Source organism: Ictidomys tridecemlineatus, chromosome 3 (assembly GCF_052094955.1).
Source record: "Ictidomys tridecemlineatus isolate mIctTri1 chromosome 3, mIctTri1.hap1, whole genome shotgun sequence".
Classification (NCBI taxonomy): domain Eukaryota; kingdom Metazoa; phylum Chordata; class Mammalia; order Rodentia; family Sciuridae; genus Ictidomys; species Ictidomys tridecemlineatus.
This window is the reverse complement of record NC_135479.1, coordinates 213,928,247-213,942,256: the sequence shown is the minus strand read 5'-3', so window position 1 is coordinate 213,942,256 and position 14,010 is coordinate 213,928,247. Positions and strand designations below refer to the sequence as shown.

General features: G+C 45.2%; 1 protein-coding gene across 5 annotated transcripts; it reads left to right on the top strand.

The window, feature by feature from the left end:
• The first annotated feature begins 1,535 nt into the window (after positions 1 to 1,535).
• On the top strand, positions 1,536 to 13,775 carry U2af1 (U2 small nuclear RNA auxiliary factor 1). 5 transcript variants are annotated; one of them, XM_078044717.1, is made up of 8 exons: positions 1,536 to 1,695; positions 4,561 to 4,648; positions 8,297 to 8,363; positions 11,494 to 11,543; positions 11,682 to 11,780; positions 12,331 to 12,464; positions 12,555 to 12,647; positions 13,492 to 13,775. In XM_078044717.1, the coding sequence occupies exons 1-8, from the start codon at positions 1,652 to 1,654 to the stop codon at positions 13,631 to 13,633; spliced, it is 717 nt and encodes a 238-aa protein (XP_077900843.1). In that variant the 5' UTR covers positions 1,536 to 1,651; the 3' UTR covers positions 13,634 to 13,775. The 5 variants fall into 5 exon arrangements, with proteins under 5 accessions (XP_077900843.1, XP_077900844.1, XP_077900845.1 ...); XM_078044718.1 differs by lacking the exon at positions 8,297 to 8,363 and adding an exon at positions 7,398 to 7,464; XM_078044719.1 differs by lacking the exon at positions 11,682 to 11,780.
• Positions 13,776 to 14,010: the final 235 nt, after the last annotated feature.

The following is a 14,010-nucleotide window of genomic DNA, read 5'->3' as shown; positions in this document are numbered from 1 at the left end:
GAATCCCTCCAACTAAAGGGTTCCAACCTCGGTGGAGGTGGGGGTGGGAGGAGTGTCTGAAAAAGAGTGTCCCAAGGCAGGTCACTGCTCTTCCAGCCACATCTCTAGATGGCCTTGGACAGGCCACAGCAAGAGTGGGGGATTGGGTTTCCCATCTGGCAAGAGTAAAGGGCAGGGCAGAGGGCTGGGGGTCCAGCCGGTAGGAGTGGAAAGTGTGGGGTGAGGGCTAGGGGTCCTGTCGCAGGAGTGCGGAGAGTGGGGGAGGGATGGGGGGGGTCCTGCTGAAGCCAGATTTAAAGTTAGGTGGTCAGTGTAGTTAGGTAAATCGGGTCTAATACCTAGTGAAATCTAAAATGGAGGCCATGCTGACAATGATTCCGGCAAACGCAGGAATGTTAATGAAGGCCCAGAAAAGCCCCTAGGCCCAAAGTCCATCCCAAAGAAATGTTAATGAACAGCCCCCAACAGATTGGGAGATAGCCCAGGCCAAAGAAGTGATAATGACGTCCTTCCAGCCCAGATTACTCATTTGGCCCACCTGAGTCCCACCCCTTCCCCCTTACTTTCCATCACCAAACTATAAGAAGGGGAGACAACAGCCCTTCCACGGATCCCACCTCTTGGGTCCCCTCCTTCCTCAGGGAGAAGTCTCTTCTACTGTCCTTTAATAAAGGTCTAGTTTCTACTCTGACCTTGCCTCCGCAGCTCTCTCGTGTTATTCTTCCACTTCGGGGAGGCAAGGACTCGTCACCGGCCAACAGCGGTAACTCTGCCCCAGGAGCGGGGGAAGTGGGGCAAGGTCTGGGGGTCCTGCCCCAGGAGCGGGGGGAGTGGGGTGAGGGCTGCGGGTCCTGCCCCAGGACTGGGGGAAGTGGGGCAAGGTCTGGGGGTCCTGCCCCAGGACTGGGGAAGTGGGGCAAGGTCTGGGGGTCCTGCCCCAGGACTGGGGGAAGTGGGGCAAGGTCTGGGGGTCCTGCCCCAGGACTGGGGGAAGTGGGGCAAGGTCTGGGGGTCCTGCCCCAGGACTGGGGGAAGTGGGGCAAGGTCTGGGGGTCCTGCCCCAGGACTGGGGGAAGTGGGGCAAGGTCTGGGGGTCCTGCCCCAGGACTGGGGGAAGTGGGTCAAGGTCTGGGGGTCCTGCCCAGGACTGGGGGGAGTGGGGCAAGGTCTGGGGGTCCTGCGGCTGGAGTGGGGGGAGTGGGGGAGGGCTGGGGGTCCTGCCCCAGGAGTGAGGGGAGTGGGGTGAGGGCTGCGGGGTCCTGTCAGCAGGAATGTAGGGTGTGGGGCAAAAAGGAGGAGTCGCCCCAGGCGGCAGGCGACCGGAGACGGAAGGCCAGCTCAGCGCCGTGCGCGGAGCCCGAGACGACTTTGGCGGAAACCGCTCAGCGCGGGTTAAGCGGCGTGGCGCACAGGCCCGGCCCAGGTCGAGCGCGGGCGCGAGAGTCGCAGGGCGCCGGCAGGGGGCGCACGAGCCCCCGGGGCGAAGGATGTGTGCGCATGCGCCGAGTCCTGCCCACACGTGGGCGGTGCCTTCTCGGATTGGGTAGCACCGCCACGTCGGGCGGGAGCGTCGTCGCGTCCGGTGACGTCTCCCGCGGGCGTCGGCAGGGTTGGCGGCGTCGGCAGCCGTGTCGGCGGCGGCGGGTGGGAAATGGCGGAGTACCTGGCCTCCATCTTCGGCACCGAGAAAGACAAGTGAGTGAGGGCCGTCCTCCGGCGCTCGGGCTGGGCGCGGGCAGGGCGCGGGGCCGGGCGGCAGGCAGAGCGCGGCCTTCCGGCCTCGCGCGCCTGGGCCGCCGCCTCGTGGGCCACGCAGCGGGCGGGTGGGGCGCGCCGCGGCCTGGACGCCGGACTCCCGCCCGCCGTGGCCGCCGAGGGTCCCGGCCCGGCCGGCGCCGACTCGTTTTCTCCAACTTTCAGCCTGCGGCACGCCGGCCCCAACCCCAGCCCCGCCAGCGTCCGGTCGCCGGCGGCACGGGGTCGCGGTGGTCGGGGCAGGTCCGCGGAGCCCGCCTGCTGCCCGCCCCAGCCATGGCGGGCCGGCGGCGCGACCCTGAAGTGGGAAAGCGCAGCCAGACGCCGGATTAGCGGCGCCGCGGCCACGGAGGCCCTGCTCCCGGAGCGCGCTCGGGAGTCGCGCTTCCGATGCGAGCAGAGTTTGGGGTTCTTTGGGGGTTCGTGTTTTTCCCTCCCGGTAAAGGTTGCATGTCTTCCCTCATCAGCTGCTAGGTTAAAAGTGAAGAATCAAATTTCGCTGTGTTTGGTGGCCGTGTTGGCACGTGTTAATTTCAGTGTGTTGGCTGAAGTTTAGGGTAAAGAGAAGTCTCCAGACGCTTTGAAGGATAATTCCTACTTTGAAAACCCAAAGCCTAAGCGTCTGGCATAATCTACTCCCAGTAAGTGGTAACCGTCTTGGCATTCTTGAGCGCCATGCAAAGCTTATGCAAACATCTGTTTTTTCTGGTAAGCCCCTAAATTTGTCATAGATAATATTATTTGATGCCACTTTTTCAAATACTATTGAAATGTTTCTGTTTTCCAGGCTGGAGGCTGCCCTGTCAAATGTCTTCTTTACACAGGATAGAATCCCCTGTCTTGTTTGGGAGAGGGGATGTATTTCTTTCTAGAAATCTCACACCAGAATCAGCAGTCATAGTCACTGGAGAAACATACATTGGATATCAGCTATGGGACATGCTGGGAACTCAGAGATTCATAAAATTTGGGTCTTGTCTTTAGGGATTGTAGTGGGAGGGAGTGTCAAGATTAATTAAAGTAAAATACCTTAAAATATTTGAAACGCTGTGGAAGAGTGTGTATCTTAAATGCTCTGAGGTATAGGAGGTGGCTTGGGAAACAGGCCTAATATGTCCTTGGACATGGAAGCTGCAGGACTTACGCATGCAGAACCAGGGACATCAGTTCACCTTTTCATGTGTATTTCTGTGTGCTGTCGCTGGGTGTTGTGAGAGGCTGTCCTGGGTGGCTTGTTACTCCAGTAACATTTTTACATTCCTACTTTAGGCATATTTCTGCCTCTTAAGGCAGAATCACACGTCATGGTTTCAATTCAGAAAGTTTATTATCTAGGTCACTTATGTGCTCATTTCAGGGAGTTGCATGGGCTTAACTTCAGGAAACAAGATCAGCTCCTAAAAAATGAAAGCTATGGTTTCTATTAACTTTTTTTTCCCCTTTTTTAATTAAAGCTAGAAGATAGATGTGGGACTACTCTACCAATTTTAAAAAATATATATGTAACTATGCACGTTAAGTTATGGCCATTTTCTAGCTTCAAGTATAAATCAGCCTTTTTAGTGGTTTGTTTGTGGTAGTAAACCTGTTTTCTTATGGCATTTCATTCCGGAGTTATACTGAGAAAATCACTAAAGTTACCTGCCCGCCCCCTAATCTCTAAATAGCGAATTGGTTGAAATGAAAGCCCATCACTGGAAGTACAGGAACAAGGGTTATTTTATGTCTATGGGATAATTGAATATTAATTGTTCAAGCAATGATTTTGCTCATTCTGACATATTTGTTAAATAAGGTATTTATTTTCACTTGAGTTCATTAATATGTTATTATCTGATCAAGTTAGGTTATCTAAAGTCAGAGTTACTTCTAAGTTTGAGAATTATACATAGTGATTATTTTCCTTTCTTGATAAATTCACAAACCTTCCCATCTTGATTGCTGTCTGGTAATAGCTAACAATCTTTATGGCTAATCAATCATGTTTCATTGAAAGTCGAGGCCATTAGGGTTGACTTCTTGAACATGTCCTTGCTAAAAAATTGCATCTATAGAGCAGCACTTTCACTCTGCAAGGTGAAACTTGAATGAAGTCCATCTAGTACAATTTCATAATTCCTCACAGATTCGCCACATTACTTGGCATTACGGTTTTGCAGGTGCTGATTGCAACTTGTTCTGGGTGATCAATGTATTTATAGTAGAGACAGAGATGATCTGAGATAGTTTCTAAGACATGCTTGATCCCTTGATTTCCTGTTTACTTCATACTTATTTGTAAATTTTCTCTTGGTCTTATGGGTTGTAGGAGAACCTGAAATTTGTTTTCTGTTTTCCTTGGTGGTAGTACTAAATGAGTCCTATGTATGAAGTACATATATGTTGTATCTGATTCTCAGAGAACAGTGTCAGGTTGGCTCCTTCTCATTTTACAGACAGCATCTGTGACCTGCAGAAGTGGGGAACTTGTCCAAGCCAGGCAGATGGTAGAGTTGGGGTTTCTCTTCTCCCTATACCCTGCTGGTGTCTTCCAGAATTTTATCATGGACAAAATAGAGGATAGGGCTTAGGTTTAACTTATACTAAATACTTGATTTAATTAAGAAAAACCAGAAGAGTGAAAGTGAAAAAGAGTAATCCTAAGATATTGCAAGGAAGAGGAAAGTGCCACCCAGAAAAACTGTCTGCGCTTTTGTGAAGTAAAAGGAAAGTAGTTGGATGGTTTATATATATATATCATGTTAATGGCATATTCCCTTTTGATATTGTCACAGTAAAATAATCAGCTCTTGTTTTCCCTTGCAGAGTCAACTGCTCATTTTATTTCAAAATTGGAGCATGTCGTCATGGAGACAGATGCTCTCGGTTGCACAATAAACCGACCTTTAGCCAGGTTTGTTTGTTTTTTCTTTTCTGTTTTCATGTAAATTTACCAAAATTTTGTATTTTTCAGAGGCACTTAATGGTTTCCATATATTGTCTTTTTTCCTTGTTTTATTTTGTATTTGTGTTCATGTGTCCTTTTGTTTAAGTGAGAATGAAGCAGGTGAACCACCCATAGTGGGAGGTCCCTTATTCTTCTTACTAGAGAAACTTTTTAAAAATAAGTTAAATGTTTTTGTGTTGGCTGTGACTGATGTTCACTGCCCTGCCGTCCCTCCCCTGATATATGTGGTTTGGTGAGGAAAATGCCAGCTTTGACTGCACCTCTTGTCCAGGCTGTGGTAGATAAAGAGTGGGCTTTCTGCTCTTTGCTCTCTCTAGACAGTAGAGTGATTCAGCCACTGGACAAGGGATGTTGGCACGGTTGTCTGTCAGCAGGCCAACACATTGTGCTGCTGAGTTCCTCTGATACCCCAGAGAAGTTCCCACTTTTACACCCCAAGTTGAGCAAGCAGCAAGTTGCACCATGTTGGAACCATTAAGATGAAACTTAATAGTAGAAGATAAGCATACCTTGTCCATAGCAGGCCTGTTCAATTAATTGAGAGATGCCTGTTATCTTGAGCTGAGTTCAATCTTTGGGGGGGGGGTTGGTGATTGTTTTGTTTTTGATAGTTGCATTTAGCAGATTGAAGAAAAGGCAAGGATCTGTGCCCTACAAGGGTTTACTGATGGATTGAAAGGATAGAATACTTCTAATAGTGGCAGAAAGTGCCATTAAGTCTGTCTGGACTGAGACTGAGGAGCCCCTTTCTCATCACCCCATACACAAGGTGCACTTGGACCCTTTGGTGGCTACAGTGCATAGCTCTCAGAAGCTGCTGGACTCAGCCTTGAATACACACCTTTCTGTTGATGATTTATCCTTCTCACAGACTGGATGTATTCTTTAAATAATCAACCGGTAGAAGTGAGTTGGAAGAGAGACATTGATGTTTTAAGTATCTGGGAAAACCTTACCACATAATGTTTTTTAAAAGAGAAGCACATAATGCCTTTTTCCTCACAACATTCCTCATGATTACATGGTTAGTGTAACAAAAATCTCCTCTTTAATAACCAAACATGTCCCTGTTTGTTTTTGTGAATTTTGAAATATCAGAGAACTTGCTTTAAGTTTTCTATTGTGTTTTAATTTGAATTATTTAGTTAAGTCTCCCCAACTAGTGGCTATAGATTGTGCAGTAACCAAGTCTTTGAAATCTACCCCGGTTTTTTATTCTGGGGAAAGTGCACATCAGGTATCTGGCTGTTTTCTCCTTAAGAATGCCCTTTAACTGAGCCAGAACACTTGATTTTTCTTCTTTCTGAATCATTGATCTCTTCAGGAGGTTCAATGTGAAGTTGATTTGAATACTGTGGATTAGAACATGGAGGTGCTTCCATTAAAATTTGATGGCATCAGCAGTATGAGGTCAGTATCTTGTGTTGGTTTGGTTTGTTAGTTGGAGGTAATCCTAGTTGCCCCCAATTTTAATGGAACCACTTCACCCCTTTATTTGAAGTTTCGTGCAGCAAACAGCCACTGCCTGAGGGAGCCCTGTAGTGAGTTTTATCATTGAGTATCCAGGCTCTGTTTAGCTTGTAGTCAGTGCTCACACCCGTGATCCCTGAAGAAGCTGTGTAGAATCAATTTTCTGGAAACCTCCAAGGCCCAAGATGAGTTGACTCAGGGTAGCCCCTGATGGGTAGGGAGGGTGCTGGGCCCTGAGTGAAGGTGGCTGTTTTATTCTCATGGTTCAGGGTGTGCGTTCTGAGTTCAGCCCTTCCTCCAGGTGGGTTCCAGCTCAGGCCTGCAGGAACGTCCCTTGGTACCATGCCTCTTTAAAGATAGAGTAGAACTGACTGGGTGACTAAAATACTTGAAAAATGCTTTCTTCACACCCCTGTTATTAAGAATGAATATTTATTTTTCTAAATCATGCAGTGTGTTGGTTCAGCTTGTAAATCTCTAGCATAATTCAGGGTGGGTTTCTTTGTAAGCTTCTTACAGTGATGTGGACAAGATTCATGTAATATATTAGCTTACTAACTCAAACATGGTTTGTTTTTTCAGACAACTTGATTTTAAGAAGAACGGTACAGTGTAAGGTTTCAAGTCTGCCTGATCCAGTTTTAAAGCACAAGGGCTAAAAGGATTTTTTTCCTTAAAAGAAGGATCGGAAAAGAGCAAATGTTTTAACTATTGTATTATGTAAACAGAGATCCCACCAAGAAAGTGTAAATAAGAGTCAGGTATCCATGACAACTTGGTGTGCCTGTTTTGCTAAGACCAGAGAACTTGATGTACTGCATACAGTTGAGTTATGCATTTGGTAGAGAAAAATAATTTTGTGTGGGGAATATGATTATAATGTGAGTTTTTTTGACATCTTCGTGTCTGCTGGCTTGAAGTACAAGAAAATGTTAGTGTTCTATTATTTATCTTGTATTAAAGCACTTTACTATTGATAACGGGGACCACAAAACAACAGTTACAGTTTCTTCTTGGTTGCTGGCTGACTTGACCCAAGTCACTGCTCAAACTCTGTTTTCATAATATGATGGTTTTGGTATACTCTGCACAAGACAAAGTGTCTGACTTGCGGGAAAAAAACAACAAACGTTTAGCCATTTGCAAACAAATTGTCTCTTTGCAATTGTCTAATATATGCACAGCAGCCAGTAGAATTCCCCTTTTTATTTTTTTTTCCCCGCAGACCATCTTGATTCAAAACATCTATCGTAATCCCCAAAACAGTGCACAGACGGCTGACGGCTCACACTGTAAGTCCCACAGTTGGAGAAATTTTTTTAAAACGATGGTGTTCAAGAGCCCACTCTTAATTGAGACATAATGTTGGCTCTGAGCTGCTGACATAGAGCTGTTGCAAACAGGACAAGGTGCTGGAACAGCGTGGCGCACACAGCCAGAACTTGATATGGGCCATGTTCAGGAGGCTCTCCTAGGAAGGGTCACTGGCGACCTCTTCCATTGACTGACATCTGTCTGGAGAGCGTCCGTCCACGTGAAACGGGTTTTAATGTTAATAGCCGGTCATTGGTCTTTACAGTGACTGAACCCCTGGCCTTTATTAAGTTCTTTCTGTAAAATTTAAAATGCTAGGAATATTGAGGAAATCAACAAGGTAAGTTGCCCAATAAGTGTGGGTTCTATTTCACCATTATAATTTTTCCTCTAGGAAGTGGAGATTTCATGAAATGTAATTATTGTATTTCTCGAATTATTAGGAATTTTTTCACCCGTTTATAGAGGTGCCTTTCTTTCTCAGTTGTTAAGCTTTCTGTCACACCTGAGGACACTGGTAGTCACCTGGCAAGCTATTTGCATTTTTACTTGGATTGGAATTTTAAAGTGGAGCATTTTTACATTCTCTAAACAGAAGTACAGTATTGGCATCTCATGAGATCTCTGTTGCACTGCAGTGTTAGGGTAGATCAAGACAGCCACCAACTAAGGGAACATCTCTGCTTCTGAAGAAAATAACCTCCTCTTTTTTCAGCACTGACTCTCACCTGAAGCGATCGCCAAAGGCAACCGGTTAAGTGTTTACATTTAATTTTCCGTAATATAAAGTTGTTGCGTTTTGTATTTCAGACCATTGCCCTCTTGAACATTTACCGTAACCCTCAAAACTCTTCCCAGTCTGCTGACGGTTTGCGCTGTAAGTTCATACAAGTTCCTTCCCTGGTTCCCTGGGCTTGCGTGTCAGAGCTCAGTGCCCACTCCATCTGGTCTGCTGTGCTAGTGTCGAGGACCACGTTCACTAGAGGTGGCAGGAGTGTGTCCCACTGATCCCGTGGAAGCCTCTGTTGGAGATCTGAACTCCGGCCCTTTGTGCCAGAGCAACAGTGACTGGAAAGGGCACCCTTTGAAACAGTTCGGACCTGCTGCTCTTTCTTTCTCACTTGGACTGTCATCCTGGGATTGAGTTCAAGTTCTGCTCTTCCCTCTTAAGAGCAGCAGTATCTGAACGTTTCTCACTTTCTGAACTCTCAAAAACAAATTGATTTGAATTTTTTTAGGTTTTTTTTCTCATTAGTCTTTTCACTAAAACTCCATTTTGGAGGTCTTTTAATTGCAAGAGCTTATTCTGTATTATCCAGTGAAGGTCTGTAGCTTTTGTAGACCTCTCAGTTTTCCTCCACACGTGTGGTGTACTCCATTCAGATAGGCGCAAGACACTTTGGGGCCGCCTGCTTTGCCTAGATAAAATCTCCAACTGCCGGAGTTAAGTGCTGTTTGGGGGAAATAAAAGGCACTCAGTGGGGAAACAGTTCTAAACTGGCATTCAGTAAACATTACCAGTTTCTTCCTGTATTGGGAAATCTGCTTAGGTTGTGAATATTTATAGAGTGGATGTTTGTAAGTGTCCAGCAGTAGAACCATTGGGAATTAGTCATTTGTGGGTAAATTGAAATGAACTCCTGGACTCTAGTTAGAATAAGGAGTCAAAACCAAAGGGTCAGACCTCTCACCGGTTTATTTTAAAGTAAAAATTAATAAAGCTATCCTTGGATAGCACAGACCTAAATCAAGCACACCCTTAAACCTGAACCTCTCCATTGTAGGGTAACCTACCTTGGGTAAATGGTCCTGGGGGCAGGGGGCCATTGCCCACTGGAGCTGGCCCTCAAGTAGGGGTGCTTGGTGTACCTTTCCATGTGAGATGGGATTTTCTTGTATACTTCCTGCTGAGATGCTAAATGTTTTTGTATGCTAATACTCAATTGATAGAGATTTCTCTCCCTGAATCTGGTAGTTGCAGGATTTACTTGGTAATCCTTGGTTTAAAATACCTGGTGTTTTGTTTTTTGGTTGTTCGCTTTTTAAAAGAAATAAGGTGCCAGTAGTGGAGGGAAATAAACATTTAACATTTTGTTAACCCTGGGGTGAAGATAAATGAGAAATAGATGATTAACAGTTATTAATAAATCTCTGCCCTGGTTGTTCACTTGGGGACTGCGTATGCTTCATTGACCATAGTGTTGCATTAGTTTTCTTTGTATCTTTATTTGCAATTCACAGTACTCTTATTTTGCATATGCTACAAACTGAAAGTTTAGCTGTTACTAAATGTTCCAATTCTGGGGTCCATCCAGATTGTACAAATTAAATGCATTTATAATTTTGGGTTTTAAAAAGAAAATCGTTCCTAAATGAAATCACTGGCTCTGCCCTTTCATACCTAGGAAAATTAGCTTCATGTGCAGGAATTGAAGTTAAACATGAGTCCCAGTTTTTGAGTGATACTCTTCTAAGAAAACTAGTTGTTTTTTAAATTTGTGTTATTAAAATTTGTATTATTTAAAATATACTGAGTCATTTAAGTAGTTTCTATTTGGTTACTATGTACCGATCTCTGCCTTTCAAGTTATTTTCACTAAAAAATTCTAAGCAAAATGAGTGTAGCCAGTAGTTCAAAAGAACTACCACAAAAAATTTCTCAAAGCTGCTAAAACTTTAAGTTCTTTTTCTTTTCACATTCTTTCTGATACGGAAAAGGAAATGTATTGTAAATAATGTTCAAATCCACCCCTGGAATGGGCTTCTGGCTTCCTGCTGTGTTGAGTTCCACTCGGGACCCGGTGCTCCTGACAGCTGAGTTGGGCCTTTTGTGGTTCCAGTGGCAGGTTGGCTGTCAGAAGTCATAGGTGTAGCCTAGCACATTCATTCAGTCTTGAATTATAAGGCAAACTGAGTTTCTGGAAATTCAAAAATAATACAACAGCCTCCATTAATTTAAAAAGAGGACTTATTCTCAGAATAGAAGATAAGTTAGCTATTATCTTTGAGAATGAATAAAAAGGGTTTTGAGTGAGCTCAAAGGCAGCCCAGTCTGTGTAGTCACACACCCCAATCACAGATGCCCTTGGTGGGCTGCACCAAGTGAGGTAGCGAGGTTTGTCAGCTAACCTCTCATCCAGGAGCGTGGCCGTGGAAGGTAACAATTGGAGACCCAGCCAGCCCAGCCTTGAAGCCAGCTGGACCTTTGGCCCTGACCTACCTGTTTGGAACATGACTTCATTGACCTGCCAGCTTTACGATTTCTCAAATTTAGATTAGGAGAACTCCAGAATTCTAGAATAGTAAAATTTGATAGCAAAAATGATGATGGGAATAGAATGTAAATTTGTAAAATTATCCATGCAATGGGTATGATCTCACGTAGTGCATGTGAATTGTGAAGGGTGAACTTGATAAAAATAGTTCTGGGGCATAAAAGAAGAATGCTTTTTTTCTGTAAAGCATCATGACTTTACGTTTACTGGGGCATCCAAAATACTGAAGTTGTAACTGGTTAATGGTCCTGCTGAGTCTCTGATCGCTTGGGTTTTAATCGCATCAGAAAGAACTTTCTAGCCTTCTGTGGCTGGTAATGTATAGAAAAAACTAGTTAGGCACATAAGCTCTTAATCGTTTGCCCTGATTTCAGCTTTTATTTTAATAAAGGGGAAAAGTAGTGTGCTTACTTGACCTCTATTCTAAATCTTAAAGGAAGGAAACTTGACAATGTCTTAATTTGAGAGTCACCCTTCCCTCGCATTTCCTGAAAATACAGCCCTTTGATGCTGATTAAAACTGGTTGTGATTTTTAGTAGCCAAAATTGAGACTGCCGGGCGTTCACAGTCTCAGCACGCTCTAAGTCACTGGCAAGCCGGTGCTCCTGTAGCGTGCAACGCTGGCCTGCTGTTCCTCTAGACAATCGTGTGTGTCAATGTAGCAGTTGAACTTTAAAGAGGAGAGTTCTGGACAGCCGCCTTCTAACCAGCAAGATCTCTCTTGTTTGTAGGTGCCGTGAGCGATGTGGAGATGCAGGAGCATTATGATGAATTCTTTGAGGTGAGACCATGGACTGCACACCTCTTCACCGTATCTGCTTGGAGGGATTAACACTCACCCCCTGAACACATTGAGTGCAGTTAGTGACACAAGGCTTGGCTATTTCATAGTCCTTAAACCACTGTATTCTCCCTTCAGGAGGTTTTTACAGAGATGGAGGAGAAGTACGGGGAAGTCGAGGAAATGAACGTCTGTGACAACCTAGGAGATCACCTAGTGGGGAACGTTTATGTCAAGGTAGGACACTGGTTGGCTGGCAGAGCCTGGTGACCAAGGACTGTTGCCCTTTGAGCTGCTGGCCTTAAGATCATGAATGTGGGAACTTAGGAATTTTGATGTGGTAACTCAGCACTCCCAGTCGTGGCTTTGAGATTGGAGGCCGCCAGCCTACACCCTGTCAACAGGATTGGGAGGAAGGATAGTGCACCATGGTTGTCATCACTGTGGCAAGGGACATAACTGGGTTAGAGCTGTTTTGACTAGGGGCAACTTTATGTTTTGTGTCTTTTTCCTTTTTGTTCAGTAAAATGCATTGCCTATGCAATCACATTTGCTCTTAGCATGTTGAATTTGAAAATGAATGCAACATTTAGCATGGTCTTGGGCTATAATGAAATTAATAGTTAAAAAAAAGGGGGGGGGAGCCATTGACTTCTGACTTCTCAGTTGTTCTGCACCACTATTCCATCCTAGAAATTTCACCTCAGTGTGTAACATGTAGCAGGATCAATGACTGAAAATGTGTTACTAAGGTGAGTGGCAAGCAGTTTTGTTTTTGTCTTTCCAGTTTCGCCGTGAGGAAGATGCAGAAAAGGCTGTGATTGACCTGAATAACCGCTGGTTTAATGGACAGCCAATCCATGCTGAGCTGTCTCCTGTGACCGACTTCAGGGAAGCCTGCTGCCGCCAATATGAGATGGGGTGAGTGCAGGGCAGACCGCAAAGCCACGTGTGGGCTGCGCATGCTCCAGCCCTCGCAGTGCATGACACACTTCTGGCTTTGACCCACAGAGAGTGCACACGAGGAGGCTTCTGCAACTTCATGCATCTCAAGCCTATTTCCAGAGAGCTGCGGCGGGAGCTGTATGGGCGCCGTCGCAAGAAGTGAGTACTCGACAACATGTGTGCTATAGAACTTAATTTCACCCAAGACTAAACAGACTTCATTCCATTCTTTAAAATTTATGTGTATGTGCGTGTATTCTGTTTTTTAATGTGAAATATGCTTTTTGAAGAATGTTCACGATTTTGTTTCTGAAGTGGAAATCAAACCTTAGTCACCAGAAATGTTAAGAAGGAGACCACTGAAATTCAGTGTGTGCGATAGTTTACTCTCCAGTTAGGTATTGTAGCTTCCTTTAAGTACCATGTGCCTGTTGGTTCCTTTTGGTTTTGTGGGGAATTGCTTCATTTTCTCTTGATGGGTGTCAGTTCTCTGTTTCTACTACTGACAAAATTGGGTGCAGCAGTTGGTCACAGCAGAGAAAGTCAAGGCATTAGTGGTGAATAGGAAGAGTCACGCTTTTGGTTAGGCTGAATTCTGATCTTAGAAGGGTTCTCATCCCTCTCTTGTTAAACATGTGTCAGGAAATGGAGTAGTGGGGATCCTCTGTTGCTACCAACAACAGGAAGCAGAGGAGAAAAAGAACTCTGCTCTCCTGCCCCAAAATAGGCCTCCTGGGCTCAGTAGTGGGTGTCCCTGGGGGGGAGGGCCTGGTCAGAGTTGGGGGCAGGGTGCGTATCAGGATCATGTATTATGGTGCTTTCCCGTGGTCATGTGAGTTGTTACTGGAGGAAGACGTAGAAGGTGGAGGGGTCATATCTTTGTCCCAAGACTATCTGAAGCGCTTCTCCCTTCAAAAGGGCTGTTGGCTGTTGCATTTTCAGGAGTGTCGGTGCTGATTGCATGTTCCTTTCCTTGATTGCATGTTCCTTTCCTTGATTGCAGGCACAGGTCCCGGTCCCGATCCAGGGAGCGGCGCTCTCGGTCCAGAGACCGTGGTCGTGGTGGTGGAGGCGGCGGAGGAGGTGGGGGCCGCGAGCGTGACAGGAGGCGATCGAGAGATCGTGAAAGATCTGGGCGATTCTGAGCCATGCCATTTTTACCGTATGTCTGCTAGAAAGTGTTGTAGTTGATTGATCAAACCAGTTCATAATGGGAATTTTTTTTAAAAAACAACAAAAAAAAAACACAAAGATGGGTTTCTGAATAAAATTTGTAGTGATACAGTATTCCTGGTGTAACTTTTTTCTTTTGGAAAGTTTTTAATTTAAATTTTCTTTATGCAGTGATTCATTCTCAAGGGAAAGATTATGTGCACATCTTACTTTGGGTATAAATGAAAGTGTTTTATATTTTGCTTAAATAAGCAAAACACACCAGGTGAGACGTTCATGCAGGAAAGTCAACTCCGGGTACATGCCTATTAGGTGGCCCAGAATTTCTCCTCCCACCTGGTCACGAAGC